This window comes from Buceros rhinoceros, unplaced genomic scaffold, assembly GCF_000710305.1.
Source record: "Buceros rhinoceros silvestris isolate BGI_N320 unplaced genomic scaffold, ASM71030v1 scaffold8408, whole genome shotgun sequence".
In the NCBI taxonomy this organism is placed as follows: domain Eukaryota; kingdom Metazoa; phylum Chordata; class Aves; order Bucerotiformes; family Bucerotidae; genus Buceros; species Buceros rhinoceros.
This window is the reverse complement of record NW_010427377.1, coordinates 91,656-115,235: the sequence shown is the minus strand read 5'-3', so window position 1 is coordinate 115,235 and position 23,580 is coordinate 91,656. Positions and strand designations below refer to the sequence as shown.

Below are 23,580 nucleotides of genomic sequence, written 5' to 3'. Positions count from 1 at the left end.
ACATAAGATTTCTACCAGAATCATTGTTTTCTGAGGTACTCCTCTGTTTGCAGACAAAATGCTGAACATAGGAAATAGGTGATAAACATCTCTTCAGAAAACAGACTTCTTTTTTAATGATACTCATATTCAGTACTACAGAGGCAGGACTGGGCCCCAAATGGAAAGTGGGAGAGGCTGATAGTGGCAGTAAATAAATTAACACTGTTTAAAGATCAGGACAAATCACAGCAAGCACTTTATGATTAAAGAGATTGTTGTACCCCTTATGAACTAACTGAAATTAATATTGAAGTCCCAGCTGTGCTTTTTCTATATCAGGCTGAGAAGAGGGTCTATGGAAATGCCATTTGATGTTAAAAATCTTTGACTGCAGTACATACTTTTCATTTAAGAGTTGAAATGTCATCTTTCCCCATCTCCAGCCACATTTGGCAGCTGTTCACTTGATTTAGCCTTAAAGTACTTTTTGGGTAGAGAATTCTGTGCCTTTTATTGTGGTTCGTAATCCTGATCAGGATTTTAACAGGGAGTCACAGATCTTCTTTCCTGTGCATTCACTGATTAGAAAGCTCACAGCTTCTCATCATTCATTCATCAGTACCCAGCAGGGGTGCTTCAGTACTGCAGAGCCATCTTCCTCTTAACTGTGAAAAAAGAAGTTTCTGAAATGTTTTTCCAAAGTAATAATAAAAAAAAATACAGTTATAGTTTTGCCTTGATGTTCAGGAGAAACTTCTGTCTCTTATCAAAGATTAACAAGAGGCTTTTGAGTTGTTTTGGGCGGGGTTGGGTTTTTGCAGTTTTTTTGCTCTTGTTTTCTGGCTCTTGTATTTCTTAGTGTCCGTTTCTTTGATATTTTGACTTTTGTTCATATAAATTGTCTAGCTTTAAACAAATGCCGTGAGTCACAAACTTGAAAGTTAGCTTACCTGAACATAGACTATATATCTCTGCATATCAAGTTGTTCTTCCTTCCTATAAAATATTTATATGTGCAGTATGATTCAGAAATTGAACAGAAAAGTTCTTCCTAAAAAGTAATGATTTCTGAAGTGAAATAATAGAGGAAAGGTTTCCACCCACGTGAAGTATCAGATTTAACTCATCTCTGTGTATAAGAAATTGTGGGGCTTAGCCCTTTCAGAAAATGAATAATGATGTTAAGGTGTGATTTCTAAACACCCAACTAACCAAATTTAATCCAGGTATGGTTGGCGGACCACAGAGTGGACAGAATGCCGTGTCGATCCTCTCCTTAGCCAACAGGACAAGAGGCGAGGAAATCAGACAGCACTGTGCGGAGGTGGCATTCAAACCCGGGAAATGTATTGCGTGCAAGCTAATGAAAATCTCCTCTCCTATTTAAATACCCTCAAGGAAAAAGAAGGTAAATTTGGTTCACTTGCAATTGAATTAGTGTGAAACCACAGCACTTCAGCATTCCAGTGTTCCTTGACAGCCGTTATCTTCTGTCATGAGTGCCTTCTTACCTTGCAAGTTACTGTTATTTTCTAGTTCAGATGAAAATACTTAATTGCAGTAGCAGAGATTTCATTCTCTGTGCTGCAGATATAGGTTCCTAGCTACACATTATGACTGGTTAATATCTACTGAAAAATAATGTCTTACGTGAAGGATGTCTTTCAATTAGAAAGCGCGTGAGAGGATCAGTCAGAAATCTTAGATTTGGTACCTACCTGTACTGTAAAATTTCCTTTTTTATCCTTCAGCTGATTGATGAACCTGTGCAATTTAATGTGCAGATGGAATGTGTCAATTCTGGCATGTAAGCTCAGTGTAGAAATATGTAAAACTCTGACTAGATTTCATGCACATGGAATCAATTTTTTTTCGTCTTTTCATAATTTTGTCAAGTTTTTAAATCGCTTTCAGGACTTGAAGTCAGTGTAAATTTATGGGTTTGTTTCCCTAACTGGAAGAGAGAAGAAATTATTTGTTGTCACTGTCACAGCTTCTTAAGAAAACAGACAATAGCTTAGAAGACAAAATCTTTAATTTATTTGGTAATATATGTACGTAAGAACAAAATTTCAGTATTTTATGTTTCTTCTATTTCTGCACACTAATGCAGCACTACTGGTTTAGAAACTAATGAATTAAGCTAAATAAATTTAGCTTGTTAATTAGATTTTATTGTCTTCTATAACTGTTTCATACAATAACATATTATAAATAAATAAATAGATACAGCCACATACTTCAGAAAAAGTAACATCATTATACCAGTTATGTGTAATGCAACAGTTAGATCAGAGCTGACCAAACTGCAGGCTAGTGAGGTTTCTGCTCTGGGTTAAAGGCGCTCTCAAACTTGCCATAGAGACAGAATTTGTAGGGAATATTAATGTCAACATCCGTTTCAGCATGACTGCTTGGATCAGTAGGGTGTGATTTGTGTGCTCCATGAACCCAACATCTGTATTTATGAGAGAAGCTTTCAAGCCTCTTCGTTCAATGCAAATCAGCTTCCACCCAAGGGCTTTTAGTAAATCCCTCTTCTGAATAAAGTTTAGATGCTCCTCCTTAGAATAAAGGAGTAAAACCCCCAAGCCAAGGAGAGGTAACAATAAAATCAGTGGCAGCTTACTGTTCAGAATGATGATTAGGCTTTTGGTAGGCTGTGAAGTCTCACAGGCTTAGGCGGGTGTGAAATCTGCCCTTATCAGACTGTGACAGGAATATGCAGAGCCCATCAGGAGGTAATCTCTGCAGGCTCTGGAAAGCTGATTAAAATGTCTTTGGATGCTTAAACATGAGAAAAATTTTTCAAGAGCTCAAACTAGGGGTGAAGTGGGTCTCAGTTTAAAAAGGAGCGCTGTGGTGCTTCATATTAGGGGACAGATTTTCAGAAGAGCTGCTTTTTTCACTCATCCTCCTTCTCTCTGCCCTCCTGTCTTGGATTCAGCGTGGGCAAGAGCTGCTCTCCAGGCCCTGCTAGGAACCAGCAAATCATTGCCTCTGAAAACAATACTATCTGAAAGCTATGAGTAATTTTAGAATGGGAAAAAGTCATGGGAGACACCATTTTTAGAACCAGTTTTAGCTGTGGGGAAACGCCTTCATTTCAGTGTAGTTTGCTGTTGGTTGTAGTGAATGCTGTCTGTAAGGCTGCTTTGAAGACCTCCGTTCTCATATACTCACGGTGGCGTTTCCCTGTTATTTCAGAAAGTCAGTCACAGAGCAAGTCGAAGGCTAGTGCTGCACCTCTGCTATCGATCACTTTTGAAATAACAGGTAGGTAAATTAAGGCCCCCAACTTGGCCTTTCAGTCAAAAGTGTGCAAAGGAGGCAACATCCCTTTGGGGGTACTGCATTGGCTGTATGTGTATAATTAACACGTTTATATAGCTTTTCTATATGGGTCTGAATCATGGGTCATCTACCGCCACCACCTGCAGCTCCTCGAACGCTTCCATCAGCGCTGCCTCCGGACAATCCTAAACATCCACTGGACTGACTACGTGACTAACGTTGCTGTCCTTGAACAGGCAGAGGTCAGCAGCATTGAGGCCATGTTGCTGAAAACGCAGCTGCGCTGGGCAGGGCACGTCTCCAGGATGGTGGATCACCACCTCCCTAAGATTGTGTTCTATGGCGAACTCGCCACCGGCTGCCGTAAGAGAAGAGCCCCAAAGAGGACTCCCTGAAGCAATACCTCAGCCTAGGCCATACTGACCACCATCAGTGGTCCACCCTGGCCTCCAATCGGGAGATTTGGAGACACACCATACATAACGCTGCTGCCTCCTTTGAGAGCACGCGTAGAATCAGTCTCGAGGAGAAAAGACAGCGCAGAAAGAACCGTGCCTCGACTATACCACCCAAGGGGACCTTCCGGTGTGCTCTTTGCAACCGGTCTTGCCTATCCCGCATTGTCCTTTTCAGCCATCAGCGTGCTTGCAGTAAGCGTGGGTAAAGCCCTTCCCAAATCTTCGTCCGCGAAGCCAAGCCATGATGGTGATAGCTCTAAAACAGTTGAATGGATTTGTGCTTTCTCAGGAAATTTTAGATCAGTTTGAAAGTGACGGTTTTAAACTCAAACTAATGAAGTTTGTGAGGCAGCTAGGATGCTAGGACAGTTCCCTGCTCCACTCCCGAACCATTTTAGCAAGTGGCTGATTTTCCTCTCAGTTCTGAGCGCTGGGAGTTACTTTGTTGTGTCCATCACAGCTGCTCTTTCCGGTCCCTTTTGTAGATTTAAAACGCAGAGTTAGAGCTCCCATAAGGATTTGAACTTTTAATACTTACCTGAACCAGAATTCCTCACGGTATTCAGCTCTCATTATCTCCTATCACAATTAAGAAATTTAGACATGAGGGAGTATTTGGTGTAGTAATTGGGCAGCTGACTATCAGTATTCCTGGAGGCTAGTCTCATTCTGCCGTTTACTTGCCACTGACTTAAATTGTTCCATCTCCATTCATCTATTTAACTGTTTTAGTCATGAATTTTCTCTTACGGCAATCCTATGAGGTAGATTGGGTCATCTTTTTCTAAGTGCCTTTAAAACCCTCAAGTGTAGAGTGGTGGGAGGAGAGTTCCTTTATGGGCATAAATTTATTCCACATCTGCAAACACACACCCATTGCCCTGTTAAACACAGAGGAACTACTTACACGCACGGAGTTGTGCAGTTGCTTAGATGATCAGGTCCTGAATTGTTTGCTGTCTTTTGATGACAGCAGTCAGAATTGTACAAAATGGGGTAAGAATCTGTATTCTTTCATTGTTGGTCATAATGAGTTTTGGGGTTGAGTTTTTCCTGCTTTTTTTTCTGAGTGAGAGCACTTCAGCTGGAGAAATTTCCTTATGCTGTTTGCTGTGAAACCAGTGCAACAAATGCCCAGGAGAACTATTAAGGTGTCTCTGCTTGTGCTGGTGGAGCCACGTATAAACACTCTCTTTGCCAGACTGGTTGTTACTGGTCACTAGTCTGTTGAGGGTTCCTGGAGAAGAATGGGAAGGTTGAGACCTCGATAAATGTAGCAAATGATTAAGAACAGAACGGTAATTTTTCTTTTCATTTGTTTTTAACATGCAGTCATTCCAGGAGATATTTTACAAAGGCATAAAATACATACAGCTGAAATTTCCTCACATAGTTAGATGATTGGAGGACAGGGTGATTGAATCTCATTTTAGTTTTTAGGTCACTACCTCAAACCTCAAATTTATTCAAAACTGAGTCTAAAGTTTTACTTAGACTGAAGGAGAAAGACAGATTATCAAAATGCATTTCCTTTTCTTTCCGTTTTTGGCCCAAAATTGAGTCAAATTCCACACAGAGCTTGTAGCATTCCACACAGTCTAATCAACATTCAGCATCACTGCCAAGGAATAAAGAACAATCTTTACTGATGCCACAAGAGAATATGAAAGGGCAGAGATAAGGTTTTAAATGGTAAATTTCTGCATCCAGCATCCTCTTCTCTCAAAAGATCTTTGCTAAACAATAAGCAGCAAAAGCTGACCTTATTTATACTTTCTTGTTACTGAAAGTAATCTTATTTAAATTAATAGGAGCAAGATGTTCACAAGATAACTAAGCGAGCCTAACTTTTCTTATTTTACAGAGGAAGAGTTCTGAGTAATCCTGGGTGAAATACATCCTGAGTGTTCAATGATGAAAGCAATTTTTAAAAATCTGGAATATAACTTGTCTGTCCTACTGTTTATTTCTTTTGTTTTAAAAGCAACATATAACAGATCTGGTAGCAGATGCTTGTACATCACTTACATTTTAAGAGCAGCATTTCAAAAACATTTTGGCGTATTGAGAGGTTTATTGATACCACTCATCTGTCCCTAAAGCACTTCTTTCTTACCCTACACTCTAATGAGTGATGGAAAAGGCAGATATTTTCAGCAGGTGTTTATTTAACAATGTTTGCTGACAAGACCTAGAATTCTTATTGGACAGATACCTCAAAAAACCTGAAGTAGTGTTCCTTTTACTTAAGCCACCTTCTTTAGAGCTAAACACATTTCCTCATATTTTAGAAATTCAGGACCATCACAAATTTAGCTTGAAGTCAAATGGATTGTGGCAATAGCACAGCAGTACCTTCTGTTGATAGACTTTTTAAAACATCTGGCTGAGATATGGAACATCTCTGATATGAAAATCTGCTATTTAAAGCTTCCTGAAAGGTCTTTGTTATTTTTCTGAGTAACATCCCATGAACTAGTGTGGTGTGATGGTGAGTGCTTTATCCTGATGCAGGCTGGAAATGAACAATGGCATTCCTCAGAACACTTTCTTTGTTCTCTGAAGCAAGTCTGTGTCTCAGGGGTGTAATTGACCCTTAATTTCAACTGTCTCACTTGGGCAATTCCCTGATTAAATCAAGGTTAAAAATGTAAGGTTAGCAATTACTTACTGGTTTTCTTTTTTTTTTTTTGTAGAAACTATTCAATACAAATTCAATTACAGGCAAATTATGTTTATTTATATCCATGTTCTACACAAGATATGCATATTATGTTGATTATCATGCACATTAGGTGCACATGTCAAGCTTATTGTGAAACTCAATGTTCTGTCATAAAATTTAATCCCAACATATCATTATGCAAATGTTGGAATATTAGTTCTTGTATTATTTGTGTTAAGCGATCGGTAAGCTGGAGGCAGTAGTGTTGAATGGCTATCTGCCACCTTCATGCCTTCATTATGTGGAGCAACACGGTGTAAAACTGTATGAAGGAAAGCAAGTCGGGAAACCAGAATAGGGTGATAACTTTTTGTTCCATTTTCCCCTTAAGAAGTGAGAATTAAATGTTTTTTCTGTAACTGGAAAGATCATCTACCTAGAAGGGCTGAATGGAGAGACAGACACACGAGACCATACTTAACCTGATAGTTTTTAACATTATGTTTGTTTTACTGATCTCATCGTTCAGAAGGATATTTTGTCGTATTCTAAACGTATTTCAGAGTATGTTTCATTGGAGAGCTCTTTCTATCAAAAAAGATTATTTGTAATGGTGGCAGAAAATTAATAAGGTGACTTTCCTGTGAAAAAATGCTGAGGGAGAAGGATGAGAGTGTTTTTAGTTCAGGAATTTCATGGTTTTTCACTCAACCAAAGTGAATGAATGTGGCAGATTTTGCATTGCCTTCTAGCAGGTATTCTCTGCTTAGTGTAATATTTTGTCAAGCCCTATATTCTGAAAGAAAAGTAAAATCTTCCTTGTAATGAAATGGTACGTTTTCTTTTAGAGCGTACTTTACTCAGGCATCTCATAAAGTTGTTCTATTGTTTATGTACCCTGGGAATTCAAAAGAGTAAAGTATGGAAGGAATATGGTGATTTTGGCCTGTTCCAGAGTTTATTGATCTTTAAGGAACAGAAGAATCTGCCTTCACATGTGTCTTTATAGATTAATAATACATTAATGAAAAAAATCAATTGTCTTGAGAAGAATTTTAATTATTTTGAATATATTACATATATACCTATTTATAGTACATGCAAACCATATACATGTCTAAAACAAAGCCTTTCTTGAACTAAAGCTGCTACTGCACAAATCTTGTTGCTGAGTGGGCAATTTAAGTTCTTTAGAGTAAAAGCAAAAACAAAATTTTGTCATGATTTTAGTGCGTTTCAGGCTGTAGCTTAAAAATCATCTTCTAAACATTAATTAACCAGGCTTTTGAAGTTATAGTATCATATTAGGAGCAAAGGGATTTATGCAACTTTTTGTTCAGTTTGTTAAAGACATACTCAGTAACACAGCAGGACATCAATTCACACAAAGTGCAATGTGAACAACTGTTGTAGTAACATAATCTATGTACTAAATGAAAGGACTAGGTCCAAGACAGTGCTGCAATATCTTCCTGACTCCACGTAATCGGATTTGGCTCTGTTCATGCAGAGAGTAAAATGACTTTGGTTTCATTTTTCCAAGACAGGCCTTTTTCCATCGCTTCATCAGACTAAAATGATGAGATAGCAGCCTTTCTGAATGAAGAGTGGTTCTGTCCACTTAGACCCGAGGACTGTGACCAGTGACACATGAGAAATGTGTTGGCTTTGTTTTGACAGCCTCGAGGCCAGTGGACCGTAGTCTGTGTACAGGACCTCTTCCCAGCACGTCCCAGCTGTGCCATATCCCCTGTCCTACAGAGTGCGAGACCTCGGCATGGTCAGCTTGGGGACCATGCACCTATGAAAGCTGTGATGACCCTCAGGCCAAGAAGGGTAAGTAAAAATTCAGTGAAGCCTTTTGATGGTGATTATATCATATTCCCAAGTCACTAGGCACCTCTGGCTATGCAAGCATACTAAATTTTGTACCAAGAAGGGTATATCCAGTGTCTCCTGAGCATGGCTCAGTCTCTTCAAAAGGGATATGCCAGGAAGGAGGGATGATGGGGTAGCCCTGTATGTTAGGGAGTTGATTGTCTAGAGCTTAATGGTGGTGACAGTAGGGTTGAGTGTAGGTAAGAGTAGGTGAAAATAGGGGAGAAAGGCCAACAAGGCAGATGTGGTGGGAGTCTATGATAGACCACCCAACCAGGATGAAGAGGCAGGAAAATATTGGGATAAGCATCTGGGATAAGCCTCACAATTGCTAGCCCTTGTTCTGACAGAGGACTTCAACTTACCAGATGTTTGCTGGAAATACAATATAGCAGAGAGAAAACAGTTCCAGGAGGTTCCTGGAGTGTGTGGAAGACAGCTTCCTGACACAGCTGGTGAGGGAGCCAACCAGGGAAGGTGCCCTGCTGGACCTGTTCTTTGTGAACAGAGGACTAGTGAGTGACGTGATTGTTGGAGGCCACCTTGGGTATAGTGAGCATGATAGAGATTTCAATTCTAGAGCATGACAGAGAATTCAGCTGGAGACGTAAGGAGGGGAGCAGCAGAACTGCCGTCTTAGACTTCTGAGGCATACGGGTCCAAGTGGCTCATGTGGACCATACCTCCATTGACATTAATCACATCTCATAAATAAGGTTCAGAAGCTGTCTGGGGTGTGGGGGTTGTGCCCAGTGGAAACTGGAGCAGCAGTTTTGTGATCGTTTTCGTGATCAATTTACTTTGCCATTCCTGCACACACTTCTGTAAGACCAAGGTAGATTTTCCATCCCATTTTCTCATGTGTTCCCCATGGTTATACTGGAAAAAACACAGCTTGCCTCGTGGTGTGTACCATCTCCCTTGAGCATGCTTTACAGAACATTTTCACCTGAGGGCTGAGACACTCATCAGTACAGGTCAGGAGTGGAGCCTGCTCTTCGTCTAGGAAAATATTTTGTGCATCTTACTGAGGAGTTCCATGGAATGGTCGCTTTTTCAACAGTGGAGATGTCAGCCCATAGGGAGGAAGAGAGATTATGTGCGTATTGTCACACTTGAGCAACCACGTCACCCGCTGTGGGTGCCTCGTCGTCTTTCACCTAAATAATGCTAAGGTGTTGGGATGTGACAGTGGTGCACTCAGTACCCATTTGCATCTCATGGGTCCAGTAACTGAGTTCATCTGGATCTAATGGTGTCTGCAAGTCATGCAGGTCAGCAAAAATCAGCTCCCACGCAGCTGGTTCCTTCAGATTCTTAACACCACCTCTCACAATGGTATATGATATCATCTCTAGAGGGATACCTGTTCCTCATGCTCAGGAGGAGTCACATCCAGAGAGAAAGAGTATGTGCCTCTTTTGCAAGACTCTTGTCAATACCCACTTCGGTAACCATCAGTCAAAACTGCTCGGCTTCTTTATACTCTTAAGTCCAAACCCTGTTATCCCAGCATCAGAGCATCCAAATAACAATTTGGTCACCTTCATGATGACTGCAGTCTTTACATTTATCTCACAACTTATTTAGGGATAGACATGGACGGGTCACCTCTGCTTCTTTTGTCTTGGATCTCCCAGCAGGACCTGCTTTTTTTATGTATTTCTTCTCTGTGGGGATGACTCATCCTGGCACTGGTTGGAGTCCTCAGATGCATCATCCTTCACTGGGGGCTGAGGTGGCTTCAGGGCCCATTGCGGGGGTTGTGTACACACCTCTACACCAATATTTTACTCTAAGTGAGACCAAGATCCGAAAGACATTCAAAAGGCCTGACAACATGGGCAAGGTGATGGAAGCATGCCAAGGGTATACCAATTTCTCTTTGCCCACCGGCATTCCAGAGAAATCAGAAATCCATGTAATTACAAATTAATTGAATAACCTAACAGCAAAGAATATAGTAGAGCAGCACTTGTAACCCCAAAAGAAGCAACAATGAACAGCACAAAACCAGCAACTCTAGAAACAAATACCAGAGAATCTCACCCAGCAACTTGTGGTGAAGAGACTAGACTGCAAGGTTCAAGCAAACTATTTGTTTGAATTTCGCTTAACAGGTTTAGTGTGCCACTGTTGCACTGTTGTTTTCATGGATACAATGGAAGAATGCATTATTGCTACTTAAAAGCAAGAATTCACTATAACAACCCAAATATTATACATATGTTAGTTACTCACTTGTATTTACAAATTTACAGCATGCTAAATATCCACTTACCCCTCCAGGTAAGTGTTCTCAATCCCAGAAAAGTGACCTTGGCTGATCCTGACCAAGGGAGAAGAGTCTCCAATGCTCCCAATTTTCTGACCAAAACTTAATGATTTTTGTCTCCTGATGAATGTGATATGATGGTAAGCAGGACTGTGCCTGAGTGGATTATACTGTCTGGAATGTTTATCTCTGGTGGTGTGATGGCTCTTATCCTTCCATGGGTGAGGTTTAGCCTGCACTGTTGTTTTGCTAATTTGTTGATGTCTCGTACTGAATAGTGGTTGAATGGGACTCAGGGCATTTCATTTGTTAAGGGATTTCAAGACTTGGTTTCCATTCTTTGGTGCAGTGTTTCAGGGCACTCTGGGCTAAGCTATTTTTGTAGCTTCCCTAAAGTCATCTCTGCATAGATAAGGATTTGTCAAAGCGTGAGATAAAGCTGAGATGAATTAATGGCTCCCTGCATATGAGTTTGCTCTTAGAAACCTGTTCATCGAGTTAGTCCCATACAAAACTGTCCCACCCACATCACCAACCTAATGAGTGTGTGTGACAACGCAGTCAAATCCATTCAAACTTCAACCTCTCTAGGCTCAGATTAAAGGTCTGTAATTCTCCCAGGTGAACTATTGGACACCAAATAATTTCTCAATGTTTAGCCTGTATGCAGAGCTAAACTATAGCAGTTGCTCTGTCACCTGGTGACCCCTCCCCAGGCAGGAAGAGGGGTCAGGAATAGGAGACCCATGGGTTGAGATGAAAATGGATTTAATGAAGCAGACAAACTTATACCAATGCCAATATGAAGTATACAAGGTTGAACTCAGCCCAGTAAAATGTGCAGTGATCTCAGTAGACAGAAAGCAGTCCACGGGAGAAGGAAGAGGAACCCAAGCAAGAAACGCCACTTTCCTCAGCACACTCCCCCCTTTATAATGTGTATATTTGTGGTATGGAATACACCTGGCTGGCTCAAAACTGCTAATGGCTTGCAGACCATGGTAGGTCTATGATTCTGTCCCAGCAAAACCAGGTATTTAAAAAAGGTGTAGATGTGGCACTTAGGAACATGATTTAGTGAGGGACTTGGCAATGTTAGATTTATAGTTGGACTTGATGATCTTAAGAGTCTTTTTCAACCTAAGTGACTCTGATTCTAAAAACAGGTCCATGATTTTGGACTGTATTTAGCATTACTGCTCAACTAAAGCTGGCAAAAATGTGGGTTTCTACTAGGCTTTCAAGGGCTATTTGGGTTATTACAGGTCAGTTTCAGTTTCAGACCTTCCTCTCAATCTGTAAGCAATACAGATTTTTGTATGTTCAAATGAGAATTCTGGCGCTGTCTCATAAGGAGGACAGAAGCAGCCTTCAAGGTGCATAATGTCCAAGTCACTCAAAGATTTAGAGTCAGTGATAGCAGATGGTGAAGCATGCTTTGGCAAAGAGCTGGGACCTTTCACTGTTGATAAGTGACACTGTTTTACTGATGACATGTGCTGGTTTCAATTTTTGCATGTTTTAAAGTTTGTTTCTATGCAGAACAGATTGTAGTAACCTGACATCAAAATATTAAAGCAAAAATACAGTGACAAGGACCTCATGTAAGAATTTTGCAGGTTTCTGGCTGTAAATGAGAAAACCTGGCCTAGTCATTGCTGCAATGTGATTATGTGGCAAAAGCTGAGAATGCAGACTTGGTTCTTGATTGAAGACACTCATAAGAAAGGGCAGCCGCATCCTCTTGAAGAAGCCACTGTAATCACTGTGTTAGCTTAGCTGTTTCTTCCTGCTACACTGCTAGCTACACTTCAGTCTGGGCAGTGGTGATGCAAGTTGTACAATGCTGTCTCACAGTAATGTGGTCCAACCTTGATCAATTCAAGAAGGAAAAAGTAGTTCAGAGTGCAAGCCTGTTGAATTAATGCTCTTTTGAGTACTGCTGTCAAGTAGTCTGTTATTTCTGTTGCTGTTCTATCACTGAAAGGTTTGCTACATATTCATGGGTAAAGTTTAGGTTTGTGAGACTGATTTAGACACCTGCCTAATGGAAACATATTAGGATGTACTTAATGCAAGTCTTTATTCCTGCACTCACGAGGAGGGATCTTTTCCCAATTGACGACAGTTTTCTCTTATCTGGAAATTACTATGTTTTATTTTATAATTGCATTGACAGTTCCTCTGAGAGAAAGATGTAAAAGTTGTACAGGCACTCACAGTTTTAGCAGCAAGTCTCTACATATTGCAGGAATGAGCCTTTATGGTGGATCATTTGCCTCCTTTGTTGCAGTAGACACTGGAATTCTTTTTTCGAAATTATATTAGTCTTTTGTGGCAGGCTCAGTAAAGTATTTGGACATAACTTGGCTGACCTCTTAAATTTAGAAAAAATCACTTAAGATACACAGAAATGTATTTTTTAAAGTCGTATTTATTATAATTGAATTGGGGCACATCTTCAAGTGAAGAATAAATTCTGGCACATATGTGTTTGAAAATTCTTTTCTGTTTCCTTTGCATCCTGGTAGAAATTAAAGAAATTATGTAGTACTTTATTAAAAAAACCTGCCTGAATATTGAGATAGAATAAAAGAGATTGTGAAGAGATGTCAAAAGAAACAAACCTTTTGCCAAATTTAAAATATTCTGAACAGATGTATCAGAAACTATAGAAAATTATTACATGAGAAACTATTTCCTGCATCCATTCAGTTTGGTTAGGTTGCTCTGATTATAGATTTAGTCTGGCTTTTTCAATATGCCATCCAGAAAGTGGGAAAGAGAGGTGCTTTTAGAGACTGACTTTGACCCGGCAGATGACACACTGTATCTGAACCAAAATGAGCTTGAGCAGTCTTAAGGAAATTTGTGGATGCTGGCAAGGGGATAATGTGATGAACATTTGTTTATAGAACTTTTTGGGTTTATTTCCATACCTTTCCTTTTCTGGCAATGTAGTCTTTTTTATTATTATTATTTTATTGGGGGGCAGGGGGTGGAAGGGGAATGTTTATAAGCAGATTTCACTTGATAAACTATCCCTAGTGGAAGATAGCTGAGAAGAAAACAAACAACATATTTGAGAAATGGTAACCTAGCAATCTAGTCGAGACTTGTTATATGAGATGAATCCAGCGAGAATAATGCACAGGGAATTACTCCTCTATGCCTCTAGGAGTGCGTATGGCTAAGATAAACAGCAGCTTAAGGCAAAGTGTAGTGAATAAGATCAAAACTTTTGATGCTTTTGTTACGTTTTACCTCTCTGCCTTCTTTAATGAGTTCTTCTATCCAGTTATCTAAAATGCAGTGTTGCAATGAGTGTCTGTGGTATCTTTTACCCAGAGGAGAAACAGAACTGCTCACTCAGGTGTAGAAAAATACAAATTTCTTCACTTACCATTTTAGAAATCAATTATTCTGCCCTTTGTATTTTCATGGTCATTTTAGGCTTTAAACTAAGGAAACGGCACATCACCAATGAGCCTACAGGAGGAACAGGAAACTGTCCTCATCTGCTGGAAGCCATCCCATGTGAGGAGCCCTCCTGCTATGACTGGAGAATCGTTGGGCTGGAGGAGTGCATTCCTGACAATGAGAAGCCTTGTGGGCCTGGTACACAGGTTCCTGTTGTCGTCTGTGTCAACAGTGATGGTAAGGTGCTTCTTCCTACAGTCTACACCGACTAGAGTGAAGATATAGTCCAAAATGTAGTCCAAAAGCGTAACACTGGGGTTTTGTTCTCAGCTTTCTCAGTCCTTAAGACCAACACGTCTGGAATAGAGAGGAATGTCCTTTAGTACTGGTGAGGAAGGATAGGCCTTCTAGTTGCTCCAGGATGAAGCTCCTTCACCTGTACACACCGTAGGTTTTCGAAGGTTCCTGAAGAGACTTTGAGAAAAGCAAATACAAAACAGCTATGTATGTCAGACTCATGCCTGCAATGACTTGAATGAATTCCCTGATGTAATCCCACTAACACACTGATCCGCAGAGTCCAGAACCAAATAAAGTGTGAGTAAAGTAAGAGGCATGGCAGTACGTATAGCTGGAATAATAATGTTTTTATTAAAAAGCATGTATACACCTAAGAGAACCATTTTTACAGCTCAGAAAGAAATTAGCCTAAAATTTCAGTTGAGCTACTAAACTTTGAAATAACTTTTATGTATGTGGTATTTTCTGTTCTGTTTGAAAGTCACAGGATTCGGTCTCTGCACTGCATGGGCTTTGGTTTTGGCTGCATTTGACTTGGAAGACTTGTGATTAACTTTTTTACTCCCAGTATTAATCTTTGTCTTTCTGTCTTCCTGAATTACATGGTGTTATAAATTGCTGTAATTATATGACATTATACATTGCCTGTATCGGCACTCTGTCCCAGAAGGAGTGAGAAGTTTGGCTTTGGCCATGTGCCTGTCACTCTTTAAGACAGAGTTGTGGGCACAGCTCCAAAGAAAGGGAAAACAAACTGCAGTTACGGTTTGTTTTGCAAAGATCCGATCACCCACAAAGATGAGTTCGGTATCTTTTGACGGAGTGCAAAAGCAATGGGGAGTAGTGTAGTGGATGGCCTCAGCTATTCCATGATATCCTTTCCTTCTCTTAGCAAACAGTCTTCTGTGATCTTCACTAGCAATATCAAGGGGCTTTTGCTTAGGTCTCTCACAAGAAAGATGAGCATTATACTTTAGAAGGAAGCAAAGTATTAAGTAAGGACCAACGAACCTCAGCAGTCTTTCCCTTCAAGCCAACTCTGCTCAAGCATCTCCTTGGTGCAGCAACCCACCAAAAATCTTGTAGGCAACTTTTAAATGCTCCTCTAAACATACACTATTGCCTCTTACCAGTAGCTCCCATCTAGTACTCTGGCCTCCTACACTGGTAGAGAATACCCTGGTATCCTTCTTCACCAAGCAATTGTTGCAGACAAACAGATTCTGCTCTGCAAAATCTAGGAGAGCAGCACCTTGTGATCAGGCAGGTTTTGCATCAAGCCCGATAGCTGCAAGGTAGTTTGCAGAAAGTTTGGAAAAATGCTGCTCTTCTATTGTATAAACATCATGGTTTAGATTAATCATCACGTGACATTTGTGATACTCAGTGTTCTTTGAGCACTTCTTGGAGAAGACTACATTGACTGTCAGTTAAAGACTGTGGTTCAATTAACAGGATACATAATTTATATAGTTAATCATGTGATAAAATTTTGATCTAAATGTCACAGAGGGAATTTCATTCAGTTTTACAGGTAAAAATGACTGTGAAAGGAAATTGTGTGGAAAGCATTAATTATTGCCTAAGTTTCCTATGTTACTTAAACTGCACTGATCTTAGCTCAACACTCTCTTCAGTCTCTTCAAGAGTTTTTTGGGGGTTTTTTTAATATGAATTAGCACTGTAGTTGTCAGAATAAGCATTGTACTGTAAATGTACTGCTTTAACGTAAGATAAACTCAACACTAATGAGTAACACTACTGTGGACTGTGGCATCTTTCTGTATGTTTAAAGAAGAAGTAGCCAGGATAGCATGTCTTGACCTCGGTGCTTTACTTCGCAATTACAATCAAGTAGCAGTGTTTGTGAGATTGTTTTGTATAATAGGAATGAGCTTCTGTCTTCAATTCGGTGTGAAGATAAGAGTCATTACAGCCTTTGAGACAATAGTAAACAATAGATTATCCTCCTGTGTTGTTGCTGGAGGCCTTTGATTGTCATTCTTTTTCCACAGCGGATTGCAGTAATCAGAATTTTCATTCAGGCTGAAAAAAAAAAATGATAGTCAGTACCCCAGCTTGTCATTGCAGACGCTATAATGATCTTTGATGTATTTTATTATATAAATGGAACTTCAGCCTTTCACTGTGGAAAGAACTGTTTCAGAATAAATATTCTTAGTCAGTCATCCAGGAAATTTTACAAAGGAGCTTCTTTAAGTGAAATAAACTCCTTTTGCTTGCGAAAATTCCACGACTGGACAGAAGCTGAGCAGAATTCCTCCATCATATACATTATTTTAATAATTAGAGATTTGTGGCTAATGTCACATGCTATAGATTAACTTCTGCTAAGGATAGAATGATTTTTTTTAAATAAATTGTAATTCTTCTGTTTATATATATATGATATTTATAAGGCATACTTGAGTGCATCACACACACAGGTAGGTAGATATTATCTATTATTAAGTTTTTTAATGCATTTCAGGAGAGTGATTTTGCAACAGAATAATTTGCTCTATTTCTGTGCATCTGTAGCAATCTATGAAGGATACCATTTCAAAAATATTTTTGTATTATTTAAAGACTCAGTCTGTTCTACTAGAAAAGCTGGCCACTTCCCCGCTCTGTAACAGATACATTAGTGCTACTTATGTGTAAGTAGGGCAAAATAATTTCTGACTAAAAATTGCAAAATTAACTACTGCTGAAAATGCATACAAAATTCTGGTTCATTCATTGTGGGTTTTTAGGGTTTTATCTTTGTGCTGAGCTCTTTAGCACAGGCACTGGCAGTGGCTGTGATGTCAGTGGTGTGCTTCTGATCTTCAGACTGTAGGCTGAAATTACGTGCTCATTTTATAGGAACATATAAAAACCAAATTGGTTTACAGCCTTTATAATATATTGTGCTTTGTAGAACTGCATGCGTTACTCTGGATAAAACAGATTTTACTTTTGAAGGGCAAATTTCTTCTGGACCTTGTTCAAGCTCACTAATTGTTGGGTTACAGTTAGCTCCACAGGGGAAGGTAATGGACTCATTGCTGTCTCCTGCCTCGCAGCTGTGAGAGATGACTAGCCTTAGAAGAGGGAGCCATGGCAACAGCAAGGCTCTTCGTGTACATGCAAATTCCTGCAACTTGGCAAAATTGTTCCTGAAGATGTCTAGGCAGAGATGTGTGCTCGTGTAGCTGAGTGGCAGGAGTTCTTTTCAGGCACCTGTCAGGGTGACCTGTCTGCTTTTGCTGAGACTGGAGTGCAAATTCAAGCCATCGGCGACACCAGTATATCCTGATGTAAACAGGATGGGTTGTACCCTGTTTGCAATATTGGGGGACAAAACAATGGCGTTGGTAATAAAATAAAATTTTAAAAGTAAAAAAATAAAAGCTATAGAAGGAAGTTAGTCTGTTCTGCTAAGACACCCTGATGTAAACATTTCAAACCAATTAGTTTAGCTGCTTTGCATGGAGTGGCTCAAACGCTGTGCTGTCCAAAATGGAACGGTGTACATTTCCTTTATCTGAGTTTGTTCTCATCTAGTGTGACTGACTGAAGACACCACACTTCAGCTATACAATAATCCTATAGGATTTAAGCGCTCTAGTATTTTTCTCTAGACTTAGAAATACTTATTTCTGAAATATTTCTTGTATTCCTTTTATTCAATATTATTTTGCAGAAAAACTTATTAATTTTCTTCATGTAGTTTAAATTTTCTTCTACAGTTTCCTGATCAACATCTGTATTTTGTTCCTAAATTTTTAACTTAGGGCTTTATATCTTCTAACAATAAACATCTAATTAAATACATAGAATAAACTTCAGGAAAATCTGAAGATCAGCTGGTGTAACCATTTTCAATTAAAATATTTTGGCTGGTTTTAAAATTGGCTTTTTCTGTGTATTTATGCTTTGAATCAAATATATGTTAAATGAGTAGCTGCTGGTCTTCATTAATTTTCATAATGGGAACCAGTAAGAGAATCAATGGAGGTTTTATAGGTGTACCTAGCTATACAGTCTACTACTTCTTCCCTTTCTGTTGTTCAATATCCACTGAATGAAGAAAACATCAGATTGGTTGGATTTTTTTACTAATTATTTTAAAAGAAAATACCTACTTTGTGTTACTTCATTACTTAGTTCTTTAAAAAGAATGAAGAGTCAAATTTGAATTATATTGAATTATTGAGTTAATCCTGTAAGAGAATCCAGACCAAAATCTGGCTAATGCTCAGTAGTCAATTAGAAAAATACAGCAGTAGCTAATGACAGTTTCTTCCAGTGCATACTCCCTTATACTTACAGGAACTTGGGTTATGTGGGCATTAGTCATCATTTCCCAATATTAATTTCCTAGCTAATGTCATTACAGAATTGATTTGAACTGTTCTTTTCTGCCTGACAGCTTTTTGGCTGACCGTCTGAGACGTTTGAATCAAATGTAAAAGGCATACTTTGTTCTTGTCTGTAAACGCAGAGGGTATGAAATTTATAACCCATTCCTTTCTTTCCTTTAATTTGTCTGGTTACATAAAAACTATTGAATGTGTTTATTGGATGTTTCTTATATGGAAGAATTTGCTACTGAGGGTAAAATACAGTCAATTTAAAGGACCTTAAAATTGATACTCTCAGGCCATTATATTTCAGAGCACTGGATTTTCAAGGCATTTCTTTTTAACGAGATTTGTTTTATTTAGTAGAAAAGAGTATAAGGAAAAATTAGTACACACTACTGCTTAAACTATCCCATTTCAGTTCTTAGGAAGTTTAATAATTGATAATTCTGTCAGTAATAAACCACATTTAAGATGCCATACCAATTCCTTTTTGTATCTCATCTTGACATTAGGAATGTGGACATAATAATTCCATATAACAATGGATGCTTTTGTGTTTGTATAACATAAAGTGATTTCATTATATGGTATGACTTAAATACATCACTTGCTTTGTCAATGTCTTTAATAGGTAGCCTGGAATGTGATGTGATGATTTCAATTAAAGGGATAAGTAAAACAAAACCAGAGTTTCATCTGCATAGTGCAATAAAAAGCTACCACTCGTGACACTGCAATAGATGCCTGTTTCAAATTCGTTGTATGTTTTTTCACTTGGTATGGACAACATACCAAGTCAGAGACGTTAATGTTCATAAAGAATGTCATTAAGTTAAAAATAGGTGAGCCAACTTAATTACCAGAATTTTTTTCTCCTCTCATAATTCATAATTTTCCTGGGTTTTGGCATGTTTACTTTAAAAATGTACTATAATACCTATAATAGTACCTATAATATAGAGAAGCTGTACTAGTCCACTTAAAACTTTTATTGGGTATCTAGGAGTAGAAGTTCTCGTAGTGGGAAACACAAATATTTTGGAAATACATCACAGAGAATGCAATTTCCTGTGATGCATGCTTTTAGTAACCTCCTTTTGGTTTTGATGGCACATCCAGATGGAAAAGTAGGATATTTCAACAACTGCATGTAATAGCTGTGGGTAAATTGGGAGAGGGGTGGATTTTGAGACATAGTTTTTGATTTTCATAGGAGCCTGGAAAGCAGGAACCCATTCCTGATTAGACTCCAAGCTTCATTATAGTACGAATAGAGAGGGATAATTGTAGATACATTTCAAAACAATTGGGTTTTAGGAAGATCAGTTTAATGCTTTACAATCTTTCCATTTGTTACTTCAAATTATGCAGTTATGAAACAAGAAATAAAGGGGTTTATGGACTTATGGATGGATTAAAAAGCTGGATTTATAGACACAGTATTGAACTTCTTTGGTTTTGTGTGTCATGTGTTAATTCCCTAGAACAGATTCAGAAAATACTTCTAAATATTTTTACAAAATCTACTCAGAAGAGGTGATGTTACATTTAATAATGTTATATATAATAATAATGTTGCATAGTTATAAATTAACTATCCCTTTCTTGGAAGATTTTATTACATGGTACTAATCATTAATCTTTATGATAAAATGTTCTAACAGTATCTTCTCACTAGATCAGTTTTCCATCTGAGAGAAAAAGGTTGCACAGGCCCGTTTAAGTTTTCTGACAACCTGCATGATACCGGTAAATTTTCTTAATAAATGTTATCAGACTAAAAAGCTGTGAAACTATTGTGTTGATAAATGGTGATGATTAAAACATCTTCATTAGCCAGTCACGTGCCAGAATAAATAGGAATTTTATTCTCAGTACTTCCAGCCTTAAGCAGCTCGTTGTCTGACCTTTTTTTCAGATCATAATTTCTGTTGAGTACTGGTTAATGCAAAGCCATGCTTATCTGCCAAAAAGTATTTAATTTCACAGGATAACTGTTCCAGTGGCAACTTAAAGAGCCTTGAGATAATCTGTGTCATTTTACAGTTCTTGTAACTCCTGTGCGCTGCACACACATCACCTCTGCTGAACAATTAGGAAACCTCAAACTAAGAGTAAAACATATTCAGCCACGATGATTACACCAAATCAGAGCAAAGAACAGAGTATCCTACCCTCTCCAGTGTTCCCAGTGATCTGTTCCATATTTTGGAGTGCAAGTAGCTTTTGGCAAGGTTCCAGCTACGTGAAGTCCCAGACCTCTTGCAGAGGTAAAGGAATAGATCTGTAGCTGGGATGCGATGAAAAGGGGGATGGAAGACGAGGGAGAAACTGGTATGGACCAAGCAATGAGGTTAAGAGCTGGGAAAAGATAGGATTTGATCCTAGTTTTCTTCAGGTCTGTTTACTGAGAGCAAATAAGGAACTCTAAGGAAGTTATAAAATGTCTCCACGTGGCAGGGATTAGGAACAAATTTGGGGAGGGATCCAGCCTGGTGATGATCAGCTCAAGGGAGGATTTGACAAGCAGCTGGAGAGAACTTGGCAGCACAGGGTGAAAGGGACGGTGAGGTGACAGACTGGGATTAGTGTCTGGAGAAAATTAGGCTGCATAAGAAGCCAGAAAAGAGGATGAGAGAAGGAAATTTGTCACTTCTAGACCTGGAACACGGTGTGTTATAGTCTGTTCTTACTTTTGTCCCCTGAGATCACCTGGCAGAGCAGTGAGTGTCCCGAGTCAGTGTAATACCCATGGCAGAAGTACTATTTTTCACTCAGCTTCTGTTTTAAACTAGAAAATCAAAAAGAACAATTCTTTCAAAAATTAAGTATTTTAGGTTGCAAAGCCAAGCCCTCAAACGTTAGGAAATTAAAGTTGTTTGTCTGAACCTTATGCGAATATATCAGGTGGAAGTCTTTAATTATTTAGTTGTCCCTACATGAGATTCTCCCCACAGAACCTGCTACTTATTTGTGAAACAGATATATTTCCTTTGGGGATTAAGTGGGCATTTTGTAATAATGAATGCTTTCTCTTTGAGACATCTAGCCTTATTTGTGTCATTCTTCAGGGTTTAATTTTGGCCTGCTTTTGTTGAGCATCAACAAAATATAAATAATACTGACCTGTCATATCTTGAGTGTACTGAAAATAAATGTATTAGTGGATGTCTGATAGCCATGACAGACAGACCTTAGGAAAATTACTAATTCTGTTTTAACAGAACTTTCGATTAATATGTGGTAAATAAAACAGACTTATTCCTTGAACAAAGAGAATAAAACTAAAAACACCAAATAGCTACTCATTAAGGAGTTTCCAATCTGTGAACTGAAGGAGGAAGGGCCCCCCTGGAAAAATAATAAGTGTGTGATTTTGCAATTTAAAAAACTACATTATGCAAAGAGAACTCTTATTCTGGCATTTACTGCCGTTTGGTTTCTCAACATAATTTGGGGGGGTAATTTATGGATCAGCTATATAAATCTTGCCTCAGGAATTATCAGATGTTTGGTTTTAATTTTACTGATTTGAGACATCCTTTATTGGCACTAATAATATTTTATAAATAGCAAGTAGCTGCATTAGTGTTTTTCAGAGAAAAGGTATTAAGCAGAAACTACATCAAATCTCTTGTTCTGAATTCTCAGAATTGTTTGTTGGGGTTTTTTGTAAGAGTGGAAAAAGGAGAGTAAAGCTAGCTAAAAGCACCTTAAATCTTGTGAGAAGCTTCTAGAAAACCAGTGATGCCCTCCTAGTAGGGGAATGAGGCCTTATTTCCAGGGTACAGCTGATTTCACTGAGTAGGTGCAAATCTGCAGTGAATTCTGAGGGATTTCTGTTACTTTAAGATATTAATTTGTATAATTTATTAATAAAATAGAAAAGTTATACTGTTCCTGTACTCACAGATGTGTTCCAGCTACTTTTGGTTTTGTTGTGTGATGATGTTAATTTCCTTAATTCAGCATAGGTTTATAAGATGCAGTAATTGCTTTCCTGAGAGCTCTTTCTCTGAATCCGTATGTTGAGAGGCTGGGAGAAAGGAAAAGTCAAAAGGATGGGTTAGTTTCAGTCTTCTAGAGAGGAATCAGTTATGAAAATGTTTCCAGAAGACAAGATTAATTCACAGTCTGAGCTCCCTAAAGGCATGCTGTGACTTCCACTTGTAATGATGAGAAAATATTCATTGCAAGATGGATAAAAAGATGTTCTCCAAAGACTGCATTTTATCTGCCAGTAGTAGGACACAGAGAGAAGCATCCATGAAATTAATTATAAAACCATTTCTTTGAAATGTGTAAACATGACAGTGGCAGTGATCTCTTTTACACCTCTTGGGTCCTGTGTTTTAACTGTGATTGAATTGAGCTGTCAGGTTACATATAGAGTGACAACTCTTTACTAGTTGCAGCTGGATGAATAATGCAAAGAAAATATTTGCAACCATCTTTTATTTTATAAAATAATTTTTCTTATTCTGTTTAAACCCCTTTTGCATTGCAGGTGTATTTGTGGGGCAAGAAGTATCACAGATATTTATGAATGCATAGTTGTAAATGTGCTGCAAATTCACTGAATCGTAGTGAAATTCTAGATAACTGACAAACAGAAAAATCTAATATTCTGCCTGCTGCCTGCCATTACTCTTCTCTTCAGCTGTGGGTTATGCTCTTGCATTAGTGAGAGTAGTAACATCAACAAAATGTTGGTAGCCAAATTCTAGGAGGATACTTTGTGATGAAACTGCAGTGCTGGAGATTTTATGAATAGATTTATGATGCAAATTTGTGAAGTTCTAATCCTAAATTGATAAAGTTATCCTCCAAACCTCATATTTATGCAGAAAATGAGAAGCCTGAAGTTCATTAAAGTTTTTGGATACTTAGTGTTTCTTGAAAACTAGGCCGTTTAAGGTAGCTGTATAAAATATACAGATTAGTAGCCAGGTGTAG

The 23,580-nt window shown here is 38.6% G+C and overlaps 1 protein-coding gene across 1 annotated transcript in view; it reads left to right on the top strand.

Annotated features, from left to right (window-relative positions):
- THSD7A (thrombospondin, type I, domain containing 7A) overlaps window positions 1-23,580 on the top strand; it is a 107,049-nt gene that overhangs the window by 746 nt on the left and 82,723 nt on the right. Inside the window, exons 2-5 of the mRNA XM_010141861.1 lie at window positions 1,209-1,390; window positions 3,190-3,258; window positions 8,080-8,235; window positions 14,006-14,209. Coding sequence (XP_010140163.1) covers window positions 1,209-1,390; window positions 3,190-3,258; window positions 8,080-8,235; window positions 14,006-14,209 — 611 coding nt within the window. The remainder of the gene's footprint in view (window positions 1-1,208; window positions 1,391-3,189; window positions 3,259-8,079; window positions 8,236-14,005; window positions 14,210-23,580) is intronic.